We start from the raw sequence: 24,662 nt of genomic DNA, 5'->3' as shown, positions 1-24,662 counted from the left end.
TGATCCGTTCTTATTATTTCCTTCACCAGATTACTATTAATCAATCAATGCATTGAAATTGTATCAAAAGCACAGTGGGTGATGCTGGCGATGAAATGTGTTTTGACGTCACTGCCACTGCAACACCTTCCAGTGTTTTACAATCCCGGATCCAGCTGTTCCCATTCCAGGATAGTTGGTCTGCATATGCAAATTAAAGCACAGTTATTCAAGCAATTATTATCTATCTCTTAAGAGCAGGTTCCTTGTCAATGCTATCAGTATGAAACTGATTGAATATAGATATTCCCAAGTTTGAAAACATTATTACATGAGCATCTTTATGGATTGATGTAAAGTGTCTCTCAGTTTAACTTTAATGCCTTTACTCTAATGTCATCAGCTAAAACTCTTCTTCCGCTCGATCTGCACTAGCTGAGGTGTCATAGGCTCATATTAAAATATAATGTGTTAATCACATGTCAATCAGTGTGAAAACACACTTACTGGTTCCAGCCTGATCATTTGTAGTGCTGTCACTGATCACGGGTGTTGGTGAAACGGGTAAGAGCATGATTTTATAAATGTTCTGTCAGATATCTTAAGTTTGGGGGATTTATGGGAGATTGGTTGGGGCTAGTTGTCACAGGGCTGTGTCTCAGTATGGTTGAAAGTCCAACAGCACAAATATGTTTTCTTTCGCAGTGTTTTTTATGTTGGATACAAACACCTAGATCAAAATCCTCTTTGTTACACACTGTTACACAACAGATAACTATATAATGATGGCAGATTATATAGTTTAATAGACTTATATCCAATACTTTAAAGTGTGTATCTATACAGAAAGTGACTAAAAATTAAACTACCATGAGAAATATTCACCGGAGTAAAAGTGTGACAACTAGCATTATTAAACATAAGTTTGATGTTTTTGTATTTTAGGGTATGTTTACACAGCAGAGATGTACAAAAAATTTAAAGTTGATCCCTGTTAACACAGATCTGCAAAAACTATTAAAAACGCTGTATTCTGCTGCCAGGCCAGTAGTTGGCGATGTCACTCTGTAAAGAAAGACAACTGCCATCTTTCTGCCTGCCAGCTTTTTTTCCCCAACATGTTACAAAATCTTTTTATATAATTTTGTTCTGTGTGCATTAAGCAAATAACTAAAGCATATTCCTTTTAGTTATTTTTCTGCTCAGAACGGATGGTGCTTGATTTGCACTGACAAGAAAGTGTAGCAATGATGCTGTATTAGTCTTTATCTGTCCGCCCAGGTATGTCAACATGATTATTGTAATGCTGAGGCTTAGAGGCAAGAGAGAGAGTTGCTTCCAAATGCATAAGGTGTATTAAAGTAATAAGATAATATAAATAACTCAAGAAACTACAAAACAAAATTGCAAGAAAACAGAACTGAGAGCAACAATATGCCAGCTTAATGGTCCCATGGCATGAAATTTTCATTTTATGAGGTTTTTCAACATTAATATGAGTTCCCCTAGCCTGAATATTGTCCCCAAGTGGATAGAAATGTTGATCGGTGTAAACCCGAGTTCTGGCTGTCTCTCTCTGCCTTTGAGAAAATGACAGGCCAGACGAGCCAATCCTGAAGTCTCCTGGTTTGACGTCCAAGCAGGAACGGTTACCTCCCTTTCCTCCACCCAGAGAATCTAGCACGCCCATGAAAGCGCTCGAGAGATCATGGCTTGTGAACGAGTGAATGCTGGCAGTTTCTCAGTGTTTGGATGTACAAATGAAAACAGAAGTCTTTTTTCAGTTCCTTCTGATCTGTGATCAGTGATTTCTGATGTGTAGCTAATTATTTATTATTCGTGCACACGCTGCGGCTTCTCTCTCTCCCGACAGAACGGTGTTTTCGTGTTTTCTATCTTGTGAGTCAGTGTTTTTGTACGTCCTCGTCACGTCTATCTGTTCTACAATGTGCATACAGTCGTTTCTGCTCAACATCAGCAGAGTAACATCTTTAGAGATAAACCTTACACACGCCGAGGCTCGGGCTGCACTGGCTGGTCGGCCTTCAACATCCCCGACCCCCAGTACTGCATCTGGCCCACAGCGGAGGCACCAAACGCGGCACGAGATTAAGCAGAAGGGGGGTAAGCGCGGGGTATCCGGCTAGGCTAGCCAGCTATTCCCACAATAAACTGGATTACATTCGATTACTGCTGTTGTGTCTTTGTTTGCGCTGTGTACTCAATGCGCGTCACTGACGCTTTACATAATAGGAACATATCTAAAAATAATGGTATTATCAACACTTACTCATAACTCGTTCATCTCGACAGCTGTAATGGTACTTTGCATGTTTTACAAAGTTGGTAATAATGATGAAGACGGACTCGGTGTGACTGGGACTCGTGTTTATTCAGAACTCTCAGATACAAACACAATAAACTCGCGCTGACTGACAGCGCTCTCATAACTCAGTAGTTACTATAAATAACTTTGTTAGCAATCGCTGAGCTCAGTCTCTGGTACATTAGTGATGTCCGGTTCGCGAACGATCTTTCTTTTGAATCGGTTCTTTTTAGTGAACCGAATCAGTTCACCAAATCGGACTGAATCGTTCTAAACGGTTCGCGTCTCCAGTCAGCGCTTATCCATAATTTACTAAAGTTACTAACTTTCTGACATGAGTGACAGCCCGTCCGACCAAAAATAAACTAATAACCTGAAGTATATGCTGTAACTAAAACAGTTCACTGAACTGAGACTGACAGAACTGATGTGAAGTGAATCCGTCCGTCTCTCTGGCAGCAGCTCGTGCCTGCTCGTGCCTCGTAGACCTAGTTAAACCACGCCCCCTCCGCTCATATCAAATGCAAAGATGTCAGCCAATCACAACAGTGGGCGTTTTTACTGAAGTCTCACAGCAGACACGCCTCTTGTAACAGGGCCTGCAGCCACAGGGCAAACAGTGGCTGCAGTTTGGCTGCAGAAAAAAAAAATATATATTTCTAAATTATGACATTTTATGATGTAAAAATCATACTAACAATATAAGTACACCTCAGGAAACATTATAAAATAATAGAAAAATGCCATACCATGGGACCTTTAAGAAAGAGAAGACCTAAAGACCACAAGGGCTATTTGAATACAGATAAGCTAACAAGGTAACGAGACACACCTGTGGATACAATCAAGGGGAACCAATGACACAAAAGGACTACAAAGGGACTACAAAACTAGACACAGGAAACAGGAAAGTAGAAATACAACATAAAAGTCCAAACAAACAAGGAACATGTAACAGAGCCCCCCACTTAGAGATGCGAAAAACCAAAACAAAAGTCCAGGAGGATGGTGGAGTGGAGGTGGACAAGGGGACGGAGAAGAGCCAGACCCCAGAGGTGGAAGTGTGTCTGGAGACTGAGACAAGGCAGGGAGCCAGGGTGAAGCCTGCAGAGCAGGGAACCAGTGCAGAGTCGGTAGAGCAGGGAGCTAGGGCGGAGCCGGCAGAAAAGGGAACAAGGGCGCAGCCGGCAGAGCAGAGAATGAGGGCAGAGCAGGGAACCAGGGCAGAGCCAGTAGAGCAGGGAGCCAGGGTGAAGCCGGCAGAGCAGGGGACCAGGGCAGAGCCGGTAGAGCAGGGAACTAGGGCAGAGCCAGTAGAGCAGGGAGCCAGGGTGAAGCCGGCAGAGCAGAGGACCAGGGCAGAGCTGGTAGAGCAGGGAGCCATGGTGAAGCCAGCAGAGCAGGGAACCAGGGCAGAGCCAGTAGAGCAGGGAGCCAGGGTGAAGCCGGCAGAGCAGGGGACCAGGGCAGAGCCAGTAGAGCAGGGAGCCAGAATGAAGCCGGTAGAGCAGGGAGCCAGGGCAGAGCCAGTAGAGCAGGGACCCAGGGCAGAGCAAGTAGAGCAGGGAGCCAGGGTGAAGCCGGCAGAGCAGGGGACCAGGGCAGAGCTGGTAGAGCAGGAAGCCAGGGTGAAGCCGGCAGAGCAGGGACCCAGGGCAGAGCAAGTAGAGCAGGGAGCCAGGGTGAAGCCGGCAGAGCAGGGGACCAGGGCAGAGCCGGCAGAAAAGGGAACAAGGGCAAAGCCAGCAGTGCAGGGAACCAGGGCAGAGCTGACAGAGCAGGGAACCAGGGCAGAGCTGACAGAGCAGGGAACCAGGGCAGAGCCAGCAGAGCAGGGAGCCAGGGTGAAGCCGGCAGAGCAGGGAACCAGGGCAGAGCCGGCAGAAAAGGGCGAAGCCGGCAGAGCAGGGAACCTGGGTGAAGCCGGCAGAGCAGGGGACCTGGGTGAAGCCGGCAGAGCAGGGGACCAGGGCAGAGCCGGCAGAAAAGGGCGAAGCCGGCAGAGCAGGGAACCTGGGTACAGCCGGCAGAGCAAAGAATGAGGGCAGAGCTGGTAGAGCAGGGAACCAGGGTGGAGCAGACAGAGCAGGGAACCAGGGCAGAACCGGTAGAGCAGGGAACTAGGGTGGAGCCGGTAGAGCAGGGGACCAGGGCAGAGCCGGTAGAGCAGGGAACTAGGGTGGAGCCGGCAGAGCAGGGAACCAGGGCAGAGCCGGTAGAGCAGGGAACCAGGGTGGAGCTGGTAGAGCAGGGAACCAGGGTGGAGCCGGTAGAGCAGGGAACCAGGGCAGAGCTGGTAGAGCAGGGAACCAGGGTGAAGCCGGTAGAGCAGGGAACCAGGGCAGAGCCGGTAGAGCAGGGAACCAGGGTGGAGCCGGTAGAGCAGGGAACCAGGGTGGAGCCGGTAGAGCAGGGAACCAGGGCAGAGCCGGTAGAGCAGGGAACCAGGGTGGAGCCGGTAGAGCAGGGAACCAGGGTGGAGCCGGTAGAGCAGGGAACCAGGGCAGAGCTGGTAGAGCAGGGAACCAGGGTGAAGCCGGCAGAGCAGGGGACCAGGGCAGAGCCGGTAGAGCAGGGGACCAGGGCAGAGCCGGTAGAGAAGGGAACCAGGGCAGAGCCGGTAGAGCAGGGAACCAGGGTGGACAACAATACAGGAAACTTGAAAAATATATAAGTCCAAACAAACGAGAAAGGGAAACAAAAGGAAACATGTAATATAGTCGGATAAGCAAAACATCTATCGACAAGGCATAATTGCATATAATAAACACTTCTTTAATATACAACAGCATCTAAACAGACAGTAAACTACTCTAAAAATGTATATGTCTTCTTATAAAACATTTCAAAAGGACATAAAAACAAGGTTTAAATAAAGTATACTTCTGAATCACGATGGTTGAGATAAGTCACTGTACATTTGTTGTAGGTGTTGCTATGGTGACATCAGTCAGAATGGCTCCTCCTCTTCCTCTGATGTTTCTGCTCATGATTCATGGTTAGTCACTGATTTTACAGCAACACTTTTTGTAAGATTTTGCATTATGCTTTCTTTGAACATCCATTCACAAAAAAAGGGAATGGATGAAAAAAAAGTTCCACATTTGCACAAAACTTGTTCAGGATGAATTCTGTGTTTCAGGGGTTTCTAGTGCTAATTGGCATGTGAGTTACAGTCCTTCATACATCTGTGCACTAAAGGACTCAACCGTGATAATGAACTGCACTTATACATACCCTACTGGACATCAGATCAAGAACGTTTTTTGGGCCAAAACAAAAGATAAAAAGGACACAGAAGAGTTTTCAGATCTGTCTAATGACACCGAATACAGTCAGAGGCTTCAGTATCTGGGAGATCAACAGCAGAACTGCACAATCAGACTGAGTCATGTGACACTGAAGGATTCACACGAGTACTATTTCAGATTCACAACTGATCAGCCTGATGGAAGATGGATTGGTAAATCAGGATAATCAGTGTACGACAGCAACACTAGATATAATGTGCGTGTTGTGTTCAGATCTTCAGGTGGAGTCTCCTGAGAGAGTGACAGAGGGAGATTCAGTCCGTCTGACATGTAAAAGCAGCTGCACTCTGACTGACAGAGCAACATTCATCTGGTCCAGAAACTCACAGCCATTAACTGAGAGAAGAGACAGAAACAATGAACTCCTGCTGCAGTCAGTCAGAAGAGAGGATGCAGGCAGATATAGCTGTGCTGTACACGGACACCAGTACATCTCTCCTGATGTTCATCTCAATGTCACGTGTGAGTATTGCATCATTCTTTAAACACAAGCAGTTCATTTAAGTTCAAATATTACGATTATTACGTAATATTATGTAATGATTCAGGGACTCTGAACTGCAGCAGTGATTCAAACCCTCCTGCTCTGAACTTCAGCTGGTTTAAGGAGAATGAAACCTCAGCTGTTGGATCTGGACAGAGTTTCAGTGCACTACAGAGTGGGCTGATCAGAGATCAGTGTCTTTTTCAGTCACTGTTAAAGGTAGAACGATTCGTGTACTTGTATTGCTCTTTTTAAATGGAGGTAAACTAATCAGTTTCTCTTTATTTTTCCTCTTGTCCCAGTACAATATTGGAAGACAAGTCATACAGCAGTTGTAGTATCACTTTGTGGAGTTGTAGCTGCTGTCATCATTGCTCTTATAACCTGGTAAGAGTCTAAAATTTATAATTTATGTTTAGTTAAGTAGTTTAATATTATGTTGTTTTAATATAATAAGTTTTCTTTTCAAGCAGCTATATGAGCAGGAAGAAACTGCAGTCCAAGGTCAGTCTTTTTCGCTACAGTATGGGCTCAAATACAGGGTTTGCCAAACTGAACATGAACTGAACTGATCGTAGCACTCCTGGACTTCTCATATTTCCTTATTTTTTCTTCCTCTCAGTCCCCCACAAACAATTCTGACGCCATAAGCATGAACTCTGATCATAAGCAGATCTCATATGTGTATGAGAATGTGGTGGTAAGTGTTCCTCATTTTCTTCTAGCCTACCCTAATTTCAAAGCTAGTTTTGTTGTCCAACTCTGTTAGTCTTCTCTTGACATCACTGGAGACTGACTATGATATGTGCCTTTTAAACATTTCAAAATGGTTAAACTTTGTAAATGGATCACATTTTTGTCTCAGGCTAATAGAAAAATGCTGTAGTGGACGATGGCTAACCAAAATATTTTACAGTCTACATATGTGACTGTGAGTGGAGCCTTGGATGATTGACAGGAGAGTCTGATGATGATTTATTGGAGTATTTTGAAAAATGGAAAAAATGTGACAACGGATAAATGGAAGTCAAAGGCTTGTGGCTGGCATATTAATACCATCATGAATATTATATTTTTGCTTTATGCATTGTGACTTGTTTGATTATAATTGCTTATAATTAATGCTAATTGTTTATCAATTAGATTTGTGTTGTTGTTGTTTGTGTCACTGTAAACCTATGCTCAGTGTAGGAATACAAATGTTGCACTTTTAATTTTTAACATTATGAATTCATATTTCATTCAATAAATTAGTTTATACTACAGGGCTGTTGAATGCTTGAATCCAATTGGTTGACGAATGCTCTAAGTTGTGCAATTATGTTCAGGGAAGCACATGGCTAAAGCAGTTCCAGCAGGTCTTGACTGCATTACAGTTCCATATCCCATCGATAATTGGTATCTCAGGGCGGCCTGTGCTGGTTCTCAGCACCCCGCTCCAGTGCTGTTCTTCCCAGAAGTGCATGAAGAGGTTACCAGATCATGGAATCTGTTTCTGCCTGAAAAAGGTCTGATGCCTCCTTCCCCTCACTACCCTTGATGGTGGGGTGGCCAAAGAGTGCAGTGCAGGCCACCCAGGCCCCCGCCAAACCATGCAGAAAACTCAAAAGCAAGTGGCCCTGAGATGGGAGACCCAGAGATGGTATCCAAATTATCAATAAAAGACCAGTTTCCACTATCTCTGGGTCCCACGAGAGCATGGATAGCAGTGTGCAACACTATGCCTTGCCACTCTCATCCCCCTCTCCTATCGCATGCGGTTCGAGGATGATATTCTTTCTCACACACCCCCTGCCCAGCCGTGGACACTGTGCCTTCTAGGTCGGGTTCCTGCCCTCCACCTCGCAACCCAACTTCAGGTAAATTTTTTTGGTCCCTCCATGCCCGCTTGTACAGTCACTGGGAGTCTGGCTAACTCTTCCCAACCTGCCTCGCTGGCTCATTCGTACCATCAGACTTGTCTATGTGATTCCATTTGCCCAGCATCCCACCAAGTTTAGGGGCATTCAGTTCACCTCTGTGATGATCAAGGTTGCTCCTGTCTTACGGCCAGAAATCTCAGTCCTACTGGCGAAGGATGCAATGAATCCGGTCCCTCCAGCCGATATGAAATCCTTTTCAAATGCATCTGTTCCCGAGAATGGTTTGCAGCGATTGACTGTACCTGTCACGAAAGTCGTGGAGGCAGCCCTGGTTCCATGAAAGAACACAACATTTGTATACTCAACAATCTCAATGACAGGCTCATATCACACTATCAGTCCAAATCCGATTATTTGTGTATCCGAATGGAATCTGATCTGAAATCATTGACGTCCACATTGTGTATAGCAATTGTTCAGATTTGTAAGCTCCACCCGCTAGTTCAATGACGACATCCAGCGGCTGGTTGAAGGACTTCTGCGTGTATGTCTTTTCTGGCACTTCTGTAAAAATCACTTTAAGATATTAAAATATGAAGATCCAACTTAACTATCTGACTCCATGAATGATTTAATCTGACTCCAATTATATACGTGATTTCCTCAAATTAGTTACATTTGCTGATCATATGATTAATTTGTGATTTAATTTAGATCGTTGATTATCTTTGTATCTTCCTAGTTTTCATATTCGTTCATCGAGAGACCCAATATCGCAGAGAGACAGACGCGTCCGGTTTGCGCGCTCACGAGCACAAAATGAATAGTTCTGTAATTAGTCAGTGGGTGCAGAGTGAATATTTTACCTTTAAGTGGTTGCACATGCTCACTCAACAAAAAGTGTAATTTTAGTAATATTCACGGACTACAACTTGCCAACCCAGCGATAGTCAGGAATCGGAATATCGCGCACGCTGCGCTCCATGCTTCAGTCGTGCCGTCATCGTTGTGATCTATCATAACCCTAGATTTTGCGGTAATAAAGGAGTATACATCGATCCATACTAGAATAATGATTTCGGAACCATACAAGATAAATCAAGATGAAAGTTTATTTTAACCAGGTAAAAATGTCAAATTAAGGAATTAAACATAATCCATCATACAAAACTTGAGCAGCATATAATAGAAAACCCAATTATAAAATAATATAAGAATAGTTGCATACCTGGCAATAGAGACACACAGCAACAGTGTGGGAAGTTCTGGTTACAGATGCTTCCTTGAGTGGTTTGCCAATTCCCTTTAAATACTCCACCAGAACAAAAGAACAATAAACATTCAGCACCCAAATATTTATGAAGCTTTTGGGTTGAACTTTTCTCGTGCCCAAATGGTCACACCTATCTGAAGGGGATGACAGCAAATGTTTATCAAAAGATCTCTATGAGCATCTCCCACACCCGGAGAACAAGCATTGTTTTCTTTATTCGGACCTAGATCGCACCAAAAGTATTTATATTTACCTTACAGAAACAGCTTGCAGTATCTGTGAGATTTGCATGATTGTGTGGTCCCTGAGAAAGAGAGGGTGAGCGGGGTGAGGACTCAGCAGGGAGGGGAGATAAGGTTGGGACAGGTGGGGGTCCTGTTTTCTCTTTGATTGATGTAAAGTGTCTCTCAATTTAACTTTAATGCCTTTACTCTAATGTCATCAGCTAAGACTCTTCTTCTGCTCGATCTGCACTAGCTGAGGTGTCATAGGCTCATATTAAAATATAATGTGTTAATCACATGTCAATCAGTGTGAATATGCCCATACTGGTCCCAGCCTGATCATTTGTAGTGCTGTCACTGGTCACGGGTGTTGGTGAAACGGGTAAGAGCAGGATTTTATAAATGTTCTGTCAGATATCTTAAGTTTGGGGGATTTATGGGAGATTGGTTGGGGCTAGTTGTCACAGGGCTGTGTCTCAGTAACTATATGGTTGAAAATAAAAAGTCCAATAAGCACAAATATGTTTTCTTTCGCAGTGTTTTGTATGTTGGTCACGAACACCTCGATAAAAATCCACTTATATCCAAAACTTATATATTAAAGTGTGTCTCTATACAGGAAGTGGCTTTTAAAAAATAAACCTGCCATGAGAAATATTCACCAGAGAGTAACAACTAGCCTCAGTATTTACTATAAACATTAGCAGTGCACTAATACAAAAGTCAACTAATATTATAATGCTTTATAATATTTTTTTTTTTTCAGTATGAAAATAAAGGCCATCATTCTGGCAGCATTCTACTGCCTATGATGTGCTATCAATCAAAAGGGGGCGAGGAAAGACGCTTACAAGTTACAAACTCATGTAGTGCAAAAATTACTGTTGCTGTCATTTTCTTGAATAAATAAATTAGTATTTATTATGTTTTATGCTGACATTAAAGCTGAAAAATAATCCACTGTACATTTGTTGTAGGTGTTGATAGTGACGTCAGCCAGAATGGCTCCTCCTCTTCCTCTGATCGTTCTGCTCATGATTCACGGTGAGTCAATGCAACACTTCAGAAATGCTCAGGAAGTTTTGCGTAGTGCATTTATGCACAAGCTGCTGCTAATTTGTCTAGTGTGAACTTTTTAGGGGTTTATAGTCAGAAAGAGGAAGTGAGTTACAGTCCTTCACACATCTGTGCACTAAAGAACTCAACAGTGATAATGAACTGCACTTATACATACCCTACTGGACATCAGATCAAGAAAGTGTTCTGGACAAAAACACTGGTAAAAGTTAATGATGAGCTTCCAGATCTGTCTAATGACCCTGAATACAGTCAGAGGCTTCAGTATCTGGGAGATAAACAGCAGAACTGCACTGTCAGACTGAGTCATGTGACACTGAAGGATTCACACGAGTACTATTTCAGATTCATCACTGATAAAGCTGGTGTGAAATGGGTTGGTAAACCAGGAGTGACTCTTACTGTCACAGATGAGTTTGGTGAGGTTTATCTCTTGTTCTGTGCATTATGTTGAATAATAATCAGTGTATGACAGCAGCACTAGATATAATGTGTGTGTTGTGTTCAGATCTTCAGGTGGAGTCTCCTGAGAGAGTGACAGAGGGAGATTCAGTCCGTCTGACATGTAAAAGCAGCTGCACTCTGACTGACAGAGCAACATTCATCTGGTCCAGAAACTCACAGCCATTAACTGAGAGAAGAGACAGAAACAATGAACTCCTGCTGCAGTCAGTCAGAAGAGAGGATGCAGGCAGATATAGCTGTGCTGTACACGGACACCATCACATCTCTCCTGATCTTCATCTCAATGTCATGTGTCAGTACAGATTAATTTGTTCTTTTTAAAAATTGGAGATTGTGTTTGAATGAGATGATTTACGGCTTTCATTTTTTGTCCTTTTTAGACCCTCCAAAGAATGTCTCAGTGTCCATCAGTCCATCTGGTGTAATAGTGGAGGGAGATTCAGTGACTCTGAGCTGCAGCAGTGATTCAAACCCTCCTGCTCTGAACTTCAGCTGGTTTAAAGGAGGAACGATTGTAGGATCTGGAAGAATCTACAGCATCTCAAAGATCAGGTCTGATGACAGTGGAGAATACAAGTGCAGATCCATCAATGAACATGGAGAGAAATACTCTGATGTTGTAACTCTAAACATCATGTGTGAGTTAATGATGGTTCAGTACACGTAGTAACCATCAAATGAATGGATTTACAATCACAAAACATATATAAAATATAATACAAATACATATATAAAAACATATACACTTTCATTTGTCCTTTTCAGACCCACCCAGGGGCGTCTCAGTGTTGATGAGTGGATCTGGTGTAATAGTGGAGGGAGATTCAGTGACTCTGAGCTGCAGCAGTGATTCAAACCCTCCTGCTCTGAACTTCAGCTGGTTTAAGGAGAATGAAACCTCAGCTGTTGGATCTGGACAGAGTTTCAGTGCACTACAGAGTGGACGCTTCTACTGTCAGGCTCACAATCAACATGGATCTCAGAGATCAGACGCTGTAACTGTGACTGTTAAAGGTATAGCAGCTCATAAATTTACTTTACTCTAAAAGTGAAGCAAGTAATTTTTTTCTGATGTTTTATTCGTTTGTATTGGTTTTAGGACGTCCGGTGATATTATATATATCCATTGGAGTGGTTTGTGGAGCTGCAGTGATCATCATGATGCTGATTTGGTAGGATATGTGTCTTTACTACTATGTGTGTGAATGTGAGTGACTGAGTCAGAAGGTTGAGAATTCATGCTAACGTTACCCTTAAAAACACAAACACACATTCATCCCGCATTCTTTCATTTTCCGAGTTTTCAATTGCTTTTTTACCGAAGTCATCTGTTCAGCTTTCCCCCACAGTCTCGCGCTGTCCTATGGAGGAGGGAATTTCTACACGTACACTACCTGCAAACATTTGAATTCTGGTAAATGTATCAGACAGCGCTGCTGGTTCTTGCACATTTGTATTTTCTGTCGAGGTGCCCATGCGCGTATTGTATGGAAAAAAAAAAATTATAATTTACTTATCGACTCCTGTAAATATTTTGTGCCTGGACTTTGAACTAAAACGTCTTTAAACCTGGCGTAGAATGCCCGCTCTCCCATTACACCATCTGTAATAATCTTCAATCCGCCCACATAGAACCTAAAGGCATAGACAACCTGATCAAAAAAGAAGTTGAGTCAGGCCTCATGATCGTCCCATTAGATAATCCTCCATTTAACGTGTTTCGTATCAGCCCCATTGGAGTGGCTACAAGAAAATTCTCGGGTAGTAAAAAAACAAAAAAAAAAAACTAATATTAAATCTGTCAGCCCCGCACAATTCCCCGTTCCCAATAGTATAAACATCTTGATCCCTCTCTACTAATTTTCGCTCAAATACCACGACATGGTTCAGGCAAACGATATGATTAAAATTGCAGATTAGGGCTAGCCTGGGAAAACCCAGACAACTTCCGGCAAATTTAGATTTGCTCTGCAAGTAGTCTGGCAAAGACCCCATTCAAACCCATTTCTAAACCCTAGAAATCGCGGCACCAATTAGAAACGTTGAGGTGGGCTTTTTGTCAATGAAGCTTTGCCAGACCATAACTCAGTTACTACTGAGAATGGTCTGGTTTTAACCAGGCTAGGTTAGGGTGCTGGGCTTGCCAAAATCGACATCACATCTGCTTTCAAAGTAATGCCTATCCATCCAGATTCATGGCACCTTTTCGGAGTTCGCTGGCTCGGGAAATACTATTTCACAGTGCTCTTAACTTTCGGATGCAAAAGCAGCCCTAAAATATTCAACATGCTATCAGAAGCCGTTTGCTGAATTTTGTCGAACAATCACACCATTCCCCACCTCATTCTCCTACTAGATGATTTGTAATAATCCTGCACATATCCTCACAGTTCTTAGATGATCAGAACTCGCTATCACTTCCAAATTCGACCCAAAAATCCACCCCACCATCTCAGACTTATCAGTACTAGATGGGGAAACAGTTTCATATTTGATTAGGCAAAGTAAGAAAGGTCATTTTATCTACATTTTTAACCTCTCATCGCCAATCCAACCATTACCAGTCCGTTCTGGCATATCTTCAATGGAGAAGTTCTCAGGTTGAATCTCCCCTGGAACCCCTGTTCACAGATGAATCCAACAAACCTGTGACACGCTTTTGGTTCTAGAAACACCTCAAATCCGTTCTCCAACAGTCAGGCGTCCCAGCAAAGAATTTCTCAAGCCACTCTTTCCGTATCGGGCGGCAACCTCAGCATCCCAAAAAGGCCTCTCCCAACAGAAGATCCAAGCTCTCGGAAGATGATCCTCAGATGCTTTTCAAAGCTATATCAGGACCAACCGGTTCCACAATAAAAAAGCCCACCAAACCCTAATCGATTAAAACTCTCTGGGTTGGTCTCCCAGTGGATTCAGTGAGAACTCTCCTGGTAGAGCAATTAGGTTTCTCTCTCTTCCATCTAGCAAGCATTGGGTCTCACAGCGGATGCAGTAAGAAATATCCCAGTAGAGCACTCGTAGTTCTCTCTTCCGTCCAGCAAGCATTGGTTTCCCAGCGGACGCATTAAGAAATCTCCCGGTTGAGCTCTCACATTTTCTCTTTTCCTTTTTTCTCTTTCCATCCAGCAAGCATTGGTCTCCCAGAGGACGCAGTGAGAAATCTGATATATTGAACACTCGTGTTTTCTCTCTTCCTGTTTTATTTTTCCATCCAGTGAGCATTGGTCTCACAGAGGACACAGTGAGAAATCTGATATATTGAACACTCGTGTTTTCTCTCTTCCTGTTTTATTTTTCCATCCAGCAAGCATTGGTCTCCCAGAGGACGCAGTGAGAAATCTGATATATTGAACACTCGTGTTTTCTCTCTTCCTGTTTTATTTTTCCATCCAGTGAGCATTGGTCTCACAGAGGATGCAGTGAGAACTTTCCCGGTAGAGCACTTTGGTTTCTCTCTTCCGTCCAGCGAGCATTGGTCTCCCAGCGGACGCAGTGAGAAAGTTTCCAAAAATTCAGGAAAGTAGAACGTTTCCAAAAATCATGTAAAGTGGAAATTTCAAAAAATTCGGGAAAGTGGAACATTTCCAAAAATTCGGGAAAGTGGAAAGTTTCCAAAAAATTAAATTTCTCTCTTCTGTCCAGCGAGCATTGGTCTCCCAGCGGACGCAGCAAGAAATCTCCCGGTCGAGTACTCATATTTCTCTTTTCCTGTTTTCTCTTTCCATCCGGTCTCGCCGTTCCTTGCCCATCGGTCAGCAGAGCTCACCCGTATGATGCTACAAATTGCTCCCATCAAGAAACGGTGTGATCCCTCCTGACTGGTTGTTCCAAATTACAGCTGCTCCCCATTCCCGGGCCAGCCGGCCCATTCCACCCGGCGCCGCAAGCCGTTCTCACAGGCTCTCCTGGTCAAGCAACCAGCCAACCTGCCAAGCTCGGCACTCCTTTGGGGGGGATTTAGCCAGGCGGCTGGCCTATGCTCTTTAGCCTTTGGGGAGGTACTCTAGGTACGGGCCAGATTCCGAGCTCAAAGCCCTCCCCCCGGACAGCACGCCAAATACGCATTTAAATTGTATCTCTATAAATGATATGTAAGTGTGAATTTATTAAATTATGTTTCATTAACAAGGTTCGGGAGGAGCATGTTCAGATGATTGACACAAGTGGAGAGCACTCAGCTAATCAACAATAGAGGTGTGTATGTATGTATGTATGTATATATATATATATATATATATATATATATATATATATATATATATGTATATACGCAGCAGTCTTACCTCTGTTTTCTGACAGTTTATCAGCATCCCTCCACCCCCCCTTCTCCACACTTTTATTTCTAACCACTTACACACACGGGGTACTCTGGGTTCAGGCCAAATTCCGAGCTCGAAGCCCTCCCCCCGGACAGCACGCCAAATATGCATTTAAATTTAATCTATATATATTATATGTAAGTGTGAACTCGTGTCCCTGAGCACACACACACTATATGTAATTTTTAACACATTTCTTTTTAGAGTGTGATATTTGAACTCTGGCTTATCTGGTTCTTCAAACGAATTTGTGGATCTGATTAAAATATCTGGATTAAGTTATCTGAGATTACTGCACTTTGTAAATCTCCATCCATTAGCCCAAAAACCGGATACTAATAAATTGGTCAAAAGGAATTCTGCGTGTAAGCCTTTTCAGCCTTTCGGTGAAGTTCTCTTAATTTATTGATATCTCATTTTAAATCTGACTCCATTAATAATTTTATCTGACTCCAATTCTAAGTGACTCCATAAAGTGTGCTACATTTAGAGTTTATCAGCTGATTTTACGATTAGTTGCGATTTAATTTAGATCGTTGATTTTCTTTGTATCTTCCTAGTTTTTATATTCGTTCATCGAGAGACCCTAAATCGCAGAGAGACATGACGCGTCCGGATCCGCGAGCTCACGGGCACAAAACGTTTACTTCTGTAATTAGTCAGAGGGTGTAGAGTGAATATTTTACCTTTAAGTGGTTGCACATGCTCACTCAACAAAAAGTGTAATTTTAGTAATATTCACGGACTACAACTTGCTAACCCAGCGATAGTCAGAAATCGGAATATCGCGCACGCTGCGCTCCATGCTTCAGTCGTGCCGTCATCGGTGTGATCTATCATAACCCTAGATTTTGCGGTAATAAAGGAGTATACATCGATCCATACTAGAATAATGATTTCAGAACCATACAAGATAAATCAAGATTAACATTTATTTTGGCCAGACAGGAAAAGTAAATAAGTAAACAAGAATCCATGGAACACAACTGATCAGCGTAAAAACATACAACACAATTGCAAAGCAATAGGAAAATAATTTAAAAGAGTCATCATGTCTGGTACATCTACATGCAGTTTGCACCACACGGGGGGTTCTGACTACAGAATATTCCCCCAGAGAGTTAGATTATCCAGCCTTAAATACTCCAACTAGAACAAAAGGTTTGTAAATATTTGCAACACCCCCACCTGGTTTTGGGGGAGTGGATCAGATATCTTTGAAGAGACTACTCAAAGGAGAACTGAATTCTCATTAGTTTTCCAATCTTTCTAATACTACCAGTGACTGTAGTGAAACTGAGACCATTTTACCATTCGCATTGAGACCTTTAAAAAGACATCAAACATGAAAGGGATAAAACAATAGATTTACAAAATACATCATCACTGATATATCTGCATTTGGTGACTTGAAACCAGGACAAGGAGAGGGCAAAATGGGGAGGGGGGAGGAATGTTTGTCAGGGTGTTGTCACAGTTTCTGTGAGATCTTTTCCTCAAGATTAGTGACTTTTATTGTTCAATTACTGAGGTGTGTACAGAGGTGGGTAGTAACGAATTACATTTACTTCGTTACATTTACTTGAGTAAATTTTTTGGGTAACTTGTACTTTTAGAGTAGATTTAAAGATGGGTACTTTTACTCTTACTCAAGTAAATTTCTTGTGAAAAAACTGTACTTTTACTTAGTTACATTCGGTGGCGTTCCTCCGCTACTGTCAAATGGTAATAATTATATTATATATTTTAAAATAAGTGAATATGACTTTCGCAAGTCTCGCGAAACGTTGGAGAGGCTGCTTCGCGAGAGGTTGCTACGCATCACCCGCTTATAATTAGCGCGCGTTTAGTCGGAAGATGATGGCCGAAGCAGAGGAAGATGTGTGTGAGCTACGGGAGGCAGATTGCCCGTGGCCTCAAGTTCAGTCTATGTTTTCACTCCAAGATGTCAAAAAGAATAGTTTCATAATGCGATGCATGTTGTGTGCACCAAAACGAACTGACATCTCTCAGCATACAATAATTCCACCCTGAAAAGAACATGTAGCGGTAAGTGTCACAATGATGCCTATATTTGAACACTATTAACGGTCATTTTGGTAACTATGGGAAATTTTCCCTTATTATAATACTATTTCACACACTGTCCGAGTGTTTTCCTCATATGCGCTCTTGTGCAAGCAATGAAATCGCTTGAATCCTCCAAACAACACACGTCCACGAACAAACGTTCTCATCTTCACATTTACATATCCTTTTCTTCACAAAACGAAACAAACTGAATAGCCTAATGTGACGTCTTGCATTTATACACAAATCCGGACAGACACCTGTCTGAAGTGTAGAAAATAAATACAAATAAAAACGGTATTGTATTTTATTCCTCCCTAAAGAATAGCCTATATATAAACATATAAGAACAAAGTATATTTTAAGAAGAGCTCTAGTTTGCCCAGCACACCATTAATTTACACTGTTTAACCATTAATCACACACACACACACACACACGCACACACACACACACACACACACACACATATATATATATATATATAAGGTTCATTAGCGTACATTAGTTAACATGAACTAATAATGAACTGCACTTATAAAGCACTTATTTATCTTTATGTTAATTTAAACATTTACTAATGCATTATTAAAATATTGTTAACATTAGTCAATGCACTGTGAACTAACATGAATAAACCATGAACAGCTGGATTTTTATTAACTAACGTTGACAAAGATTAACTAATGCTGAACAGAGGTGTTGTTCATGGTTAGTTCATGTTAACTAATACATTAACTAATGTTAACTAATACAACCTTATTGTAAGTTACAGAGAGGTGTGTGAAAGCTCTCCAAGTAGCCTGAAATTCAGGGTTTTCGCTTCTTATCAATCAGATCGAAAGTAACTAGTAACTAACTACTTGAGTAGTTTTCTCATCGAATACTTTTTTACTCTTACTCAAGTAAATATTACGATTGTTACTTTTACTTTTACTTGAGTAAATATTTCAGTAAGTACTTGTACTTTTACTTGAGTACAGATTTTGGCTACTCTACCCACCTCTGGGTGTGTATCTCAGCTTTTGTCTTAGCACCAAAACCGACTCTTAAAACTTTAAAGGGAATCTCATTGGTTCGAAATCATAACTGTGAATTAAACATCAAATGCATTCTGATTGGTTGTAATTGTGTCAAATCATTGTCTTTAAACGGGATGCAGGTGGATGAAAAAGAGAAATGCTGCACAGGAGACTCAGGTGAGAAAAATAATGTGATTTTCAGTTGTTTACTGATCAGGTAAATTAACTGGTAACTAAAAGATTAAATAAGTCTGAATGTGGTTGTGACTTTATCTAGTGAGTTGTTTATAGACATTATTTATAGTCTTTCCATTCTGATTTTTCTTTAATGGCAAAGATGGTTCTTCATCATGACAGACGACAAGCGTGTGATGTTGAATTGAATGATCTTGTGTATGTGAACGTAATGGTAAGTGTTTTAACTGAGGATTTCCTACACCTTTAGCCAAAAGGAATTAAATGCTTCTCAATATCTGTTAGAAAATATCAATTGTCTTTTGACTAAGTATATGGACATTTAAGTAACACAGTTCTGTTTTTTATTTGTCTCTTCATTCATAAAGGCTGATCAAGTTGATTATGAACCCAAACGGAACATCTGTGTATGAAAATCTTCCAGTACGTAAGAATACTCACTAGATGGAGAGAAAACCCAAACTATTATCATTTCATAAGGGTTAATGTTCCTGATGCTTTTATTGACATATTGCATTACTGTTTTCACTTTCTTTCTTTCTTAATCAGGCTAACAAGAAGAGTCTGTAGTGTTTTGAACACACAGGAAATATATGATAGCTTTTTTGCATCTCTTTGGGGGTGGAGCCCTGAATGATTGACAGGAGTTTATGACTAAAGTCATTTGAAGATAATTTTGTAGATGAATTGTCAAAAGGTTAATGAATTGATGGAGCATTGTGTAATCACTGAAGTGTATTTTTCTTTTTGCGTTATATCATGTATGAAGCTTATTTCATTTAGATTTTTTTTTATGTTTTAACCCTTAAGGGTGCACTATGTCACTTAAACAAAAACACATTTTGGAAGATGGATTCATGATGCATTTGCTTATTAAACATTTTGTAAATTTTAAACAAAAAAAAGTTACATATTGTACATAGTATCAGTATTGTTTCCAATGAAAGGCAGAGAAATAAGGCTCTAGTTGTACAATTTTACACTTTTCTGACATTCAAAACATCAGCAAAGCAGCATAACAAATATTAAAGAGCATTACATTGAGAGATTGCTAGAGAAAAACAAAATATTTAGCCTAGATTATTAATATAATAATTATAATACTACACAAAATTACACTCGCAATCTTGATGTTTTTCTGAACAACATTTCAATAAACAAGTCCTTAATATAGAGCAACTTACGTTATCATTTTTAGGGGTAAAATTTACTGAAGCATTCCTCACATTCCATTCATTCCTAAGGGGGTCAAATTGACCCAAGAGGGAAGGTGTCCCGCCCAAGAAAATTTGGGGGGGGGGATACATGAAGGCCAAGCCTCTGTGGCCCGCTGAACCGCCGTTACCGCCATGGCCTGTCGAACTGCCGTTGCCGCCATGGCCATCCACGGCTCCGGAGGGTCCAGGTCCAGCCCACGGCCACGCCCAGGCTCCAGCCCACGGTCACGTCCAGGCTCCAGCCCACGGCCACATCCAGGCTCCAGCCTACAGCCACGTCCAGGCTCCAGCCCACGGCCACGTCCAGGCTCCAGCCCACAGCCACGTCCAGGCTCCAGCCCACGGCCACATCCAGGCTCCAGCCCACGGCCACGTCCAGGCTCCAGCCCACGTCCAGGCTCCAGCCCACGGCCACGTCCAGGCTCCAGCCCACGGCCAAGTCCAGGCTCCAGCCCACGTCCAGGCTCCAGCCCACGGCCACGTCCAGGCTCCAGCCCACATTCCAGCCCAGGCTCCAGCCCAGGGCCACGCCCAGGCTCCAGCCCACGTCCTGGCTCCAGCCCACATTCCAGCCCAGGCTCCAGCCCACATTCCAGCCCAGGCTCCAGCCCACGCCCAGGCTCCAGCCCACATTCCAGCCCAGGCTCCAGCTCACATTCCAGCCCAGGCTCCAGCCCACGCCCAGGCTCCAGCCCACATTCCAGCCCAGGCTCCAGCCCACATTCCAGCCCAGGCTCCAGCCCACATTCCAGCCCAGGCTCCAGCCCACGGCCACGCCCAGGCTCCAGCCCACATTCCAGCCCAGGCTCCAGCCCACATTCCAACCCAGGCTCCAGCCCACGCCCAGGCTCCAGCCCACATTCCAGCCCAGGCTCCAGCCCACGGCCACGCCCAGGCTCCAGCCCACATTCCAGCCCAGGTTCCAGCCCACGCCCAGGCTCCAGCCCACAAGCCTGCTGTCCCGCCCAAGAAAATGGGGGGGGGGGGGGGGGGGGTACATGAAGGCCACGCCTCTGTGGCCCACTGAACTGCCGTTACCGCCATGGCCTGTCGAACTGCCATTACCGCCATGGCCTGTCGAACTGCCGTTGCCGCCATGGCCATCCACGGCTCCGGAGGGTCCAGGTCCTCCCACGGCACAGGGTCCAGGTCCTCCCACGGCACAGGGTCCAGGTCCTCCCACGCCACAGGGTCCAGGTCCTCCCACGGCACAGGGTCCAGGTCCGCCCACGCCACAGGGTCCAGGTCCACCCACGCCACAGGGTCCAGGTCCGCCCACGCCACAGGGTCATGGTCCGCCCACGCCACAGGGTCCAGGTCCGCCCACGCCACAGGGTCATGGTCCGCCCACGTCACAGGGTCCAGGTCCGCCCACGCTCCCAGGCCCGGCCATGTCACGTCTGGGTCCGGTGCCCCACCATCCCTCCCCCAAGACCGCCCCCCAAGACTTTTTTGTTTAGACTCTTTATCGTTAGGCTATTGATGTGTTGGTGTTTGGGCGTCAGGGGCCGCCCATAGAGGGGGGGGGGGTCTGTCACATGGTGTTTTGGTGTTGGTTCATGTTTCATGTGTTTAGTTCATCACGTTTACTGTCATGTTTCTAAGTTTGTCTTGTCCTTTCAGTTTCCTGGTTTTGTCATGTGTTTCATTGTCATGTGATTCCTATGCCCTTGTGTGTTGTGTCATGTCATTGGCTAATTGTCTCATCACTGTTCACAGGTGTCACTTGTCTTGTCATTTAGTCTGTGTCTTTAAGCCCTCATGTTTGCCGTGTGTCCTTGTCTGTTATTGATGTTGTTACCTGCTGTATAGGTGAGAGTTATGCTTAGCCACGTCTTTTGTTTTGAGTATTGCCAAGTCTTTGTTTTATGTTTTGATATTTGATTAAACTGCACTTGGGTCCAACAACTTGCCTCGTCAGTAGAATTCGTGACAGAATGATTTGTTACTTTTTTAAATTAGAAACCACAACTCCTAAAATCCAGTCAGTTTTTGTTTTGGTGAATTCGTGGTTTAAGTGTGCGACAAAAGTCCTATAGGGCCTTGGACCACTGTGATGAACACTTTTTTTTTTTTTAAAGTTCTAGTCCAAATGAGGGAAGGATGAGGGTTAGCAATCCACAATCAAAAACAAAAGACTTACCATAAAAAAAGAACAAAACAAAAATGTAATTTTCCCAGCAAGCACAGTACGTCAATGTGACGCCAGGAAGACGTCATATTTTGGTTGAAAATGAAAGTCAAGTTGACGTCTTAACTCAACGTTTGTTTGACGTCAAGCTCCTCTTGCAGTTCTTGCCATAACAAACACCGTTACAGCAGCAAGAGAAAAACTAATGTTAAAAGGTCAAGAGTCAAACTTCACAACTAAAGCAAACACCGATCACCATAATGGGGACGAACTAAACATTTTCAACAAAACATTAACATCTAAACCTCTGTTAATTTTCAGTAAGAGCTTCTGTAGACGTCTGACATAAATATCTGTTAGTAATAAGTGAAGCTTGTAATATGTTTAATTATTTGGGGGGATGTTTATTCCAACCAAAATTCAATGTCTGCCCAACGTTGGAGCTTGACGTCAAACAAACGTATTTAGACGTCAAACCAATTTTCATTTTCAACCAAAATTCAACGTCTGACTGACAGAGTTTACATCCTGTGCCTGCTGGGTAGGAGTCAAACTGATTGATTTGTTGATTCAAGAGATTTGTGAACATATGGTCTGTATATTAATCATTAATTGTCGAATAAAAATGAATATTGCCAGAACAGTTATAAATGTGGTGTATTATTTACTGTACCATAATTGTTAAACAAAGAAAAAATATATGCCCTACATTTTGTAAAACTCATAAAAATAGAACTATTAATAGAGTGATTAAAGTAGTTTGCAAGCTTAACAAGTTTATGTTTTTGTCGTATTAAGCTTATGTTGCGTGAATCAGTGGTTTTATTCTCCTGCTGTTTCAGAACGGTTTAAGTCATTGAAAAGGTATGACGGGCCAAAGTCACATTTGAATAACACTGACATACTTTCAACTGAAACTTGTCCAATAAATGTTGTTTCTTACTCTCAAATAGCATTTCAGGTTATAGCTGTGTCCCAATTCAAAAGCCACGCCCATTCATAGTGATACGAGTGACCCATTGGCATTATACATTCTTTGATATAATATAGAGTGTAGTGTATGTATATAATGTAGTCTAAGGTGGATTTTTGTGATTTTCACTGTTAACTGTACAAGTCTCATTGACATCACCTGGTGATTCTGCAGCTGTATGTTTTTCTACTGCAGATCAATTTTATAAAGGTTTGTGAAGAGGCCTCAAGCTTAACTCTGACAGGACTGATTTCCCTCACCATCGCTCATGAAGGTCACATGATGATCACAGAGAGTGATGCTCCTGTTTTACACATTTGGTTTTTGGTTTATAGAGTCGCCATATTGGGTATGTGTAAAAAGGCCTCAAGCTTTACTCTGACAGGACTGATTTCCTCTTCCTCCTGGGTGTGACGTCCCTCAATGTCTCACCATTGTTTGTGAAGGTCACATGATCACGCTGTGATGCTGCTGTCAGAGATTCACACGTTTTGTTTTCTCACTTACTAAAGAGGAAACTGTATTTGTGACATTTTTAGAGATATATAATACAATCAAGAAGAAAAGGGCCGGTGACAATAAAAAGCTTAAAAATTCCCATGATAAAAACATTCATATGAATCAATTCTGCTTCATCAAGTTCATCATTTCATCCTATCACATCATTAGTTCTTTGTTTATTTAACTTCCAGATTGCTTTTAATAAATCAGGAAATTGGAGAATCAAATGCACTGCTGGCGATGAAATGTGTTTTTTGACGTCACTGCCACCGCAATTCCTTCTAGTGTTTTACAAGCCAGGATAGTTGGTCTGCATATGCAAATTAAAGCACAGTTATTCAAGCAATTATTATCTGTCTCTTAAGAACAGGTTCCTTGTCAATGCTGTCAGTATGAAACTGATTGAATACAGATATTCCCAAGTGTGAAAAAATTATTACACTTTATATTAGGTGGCCTTAAGTACTATGTACTTACAGTGTTCAAATTGTATTGCAAAACACCTTTGTTGATATTGAGGTGGGATACAGGTAAAGTTATGGACAGGTGTGGTGGTATGGGTAAGTTTAAGGGTAGGGTTAGGGACAGGTGTGGTGGTATGGGTAAGTTTAAGGGTAGGGTTAAGAGTAAGGGAAATGTCAACAGTGTAATTACAAATGTAACTACATAAATTAATTACAGATGTAATTTACATTTACGCATTTGGCAGATGCTTTTATCCAAAGCGATTTACAGTGCTCTTATTACAGGGACAATCCCCCTGGAACAACATGGAGAAAAGTGCCTTGCTCGAGGACACACTGGTGGTGACCGCTGGGATCGAACCAGCAACCTTCTGCATATCAGTTCCATGGTTTAACCCACTGGACCACCATCTCACCATCTAATTACATGCAGTTTTTTTTTAAATGTAAGTACAATGTAAAAACATGTATGTACACAATAAGTGCATTGTATCAAATTATTAATTAATATGTTAATACATAGTAGTTAAGGTCACCTAATATAAAGTGGGTCCATGTTAAGTGTCTCTCAGTTTAATGTCATCAGCTAAGACTCTTCTTCCGCTCGATCTGCACTAGCTGAGGTGTCATAGGCTCATATTAAAATAAAATGTGTTAATCACGTGACATTAGGTGTGAAAACACCAATACTGGTTCCAGCCTGATCATTTGTAGTGTTGTACCTGGTCACGGGTGTTGGTGAAACGGGTAAGAGCATGATTTTATAAAT

The 24,662-nt window shown here is 42.5% G+C and overlaps 1 protein-coding gene across 2 annotated transcripts; it reads left to right on the top strand.

Annotated features, from left to right (window-relative positions):
- Nucleotides 1-6,215: 6,215 nt before the first annotated feature.
- LOC307123007 (B-cell receptor CD22-like) lies at nucleotides 6,216-19,779 on the top strand. 2 transcript variants are annotated; one of them, XM_079811378.1, is made up of 14 exons: nucleotides 6,216-6,319; nucleotides 6,403-6,487; nucleotides 6,574-6,604; nucleotides 6,723-6,800; nucleotides 10,437-10,503; nucleotides 10,599-10,955; nucleotides 11,045-11,293; nucleotides 11,382-11,639; nucleotides 11,767-12,015; nucleotides 12,101-12,173; nucleotides 18,553-18,589; nucleotides 18,750-18,821; nucleotides 18,976-19,030; nucleotides 19,157-19,774. In XM_079811378.1, exons 3-13 carry the CDS (start codon nucleotides 6,578-6,580, stop codon nucleotides 19,018-19,020), a joined length of 1,512 nt encoding a protein of 503 aa, XP_079667504.1. In that variant the 5' UTR covers nucleotides 6,216-6,319; nucleotides 6,403-6,487; nucleotides 6,574-6,577; the 3' UTR covers nucleotides 19,021-19,030; nucleotides 19,157-19,774. The 2 variants fall into 2 exon arrangements, 1 of the variants encoding a protein (XP_079667504.1); XR_013816118.1 differs by adding an exon at nucleotides 15,131-15,195 and having other exon boundaries at nucleotides 6,217-6,319; nucleotides 18,976-19,779.
- Nucleotides 19,780-24,662: the final 4,883 nt, after the last annotated feature.

Source organism: Gobio gobio (genome assembly GCF_949357685.1).
Source record: "Gobio gobio genome assembly, chromosome: 3".
Lineage (NCBI taxonomy): Eukaryota > Metazoa > Chordata > Actinopteri > Cypriniformes > Gobionidae > Gobio > Gobio gobio.
Note: the sequence above shows the minus strand (reverse complement) of the source record. Positions and strands in the feature narration are given on the sequence as shown.

What these genes read in the sequence shown, in the direction of transcription:
- LOC307123007 (XM_079811378.1), top strand. Translation starts at nt 6,578, where the DNA reads ATGAGCAGGAAGAAACTGCAGTCCAAG. An exon ending in GGAAGAAACTGCAGTCCAAG is followed by an intron (nt 6,605 to 6,722) that starts GTCAGTCTTTTT and finishes TCTTCCTCTCAG; the next exon opens with TCCCCCACAAACAATTCTGA. An exon ending in TGTAACTGTGACTGTTAAAG is followed by an intron (nt 12,016 to 12,100) that starts GTATAGCAGCTC and finishes TATTGGTTTTAG; the next exon opens with GACGTCCGGTGATATTATAT.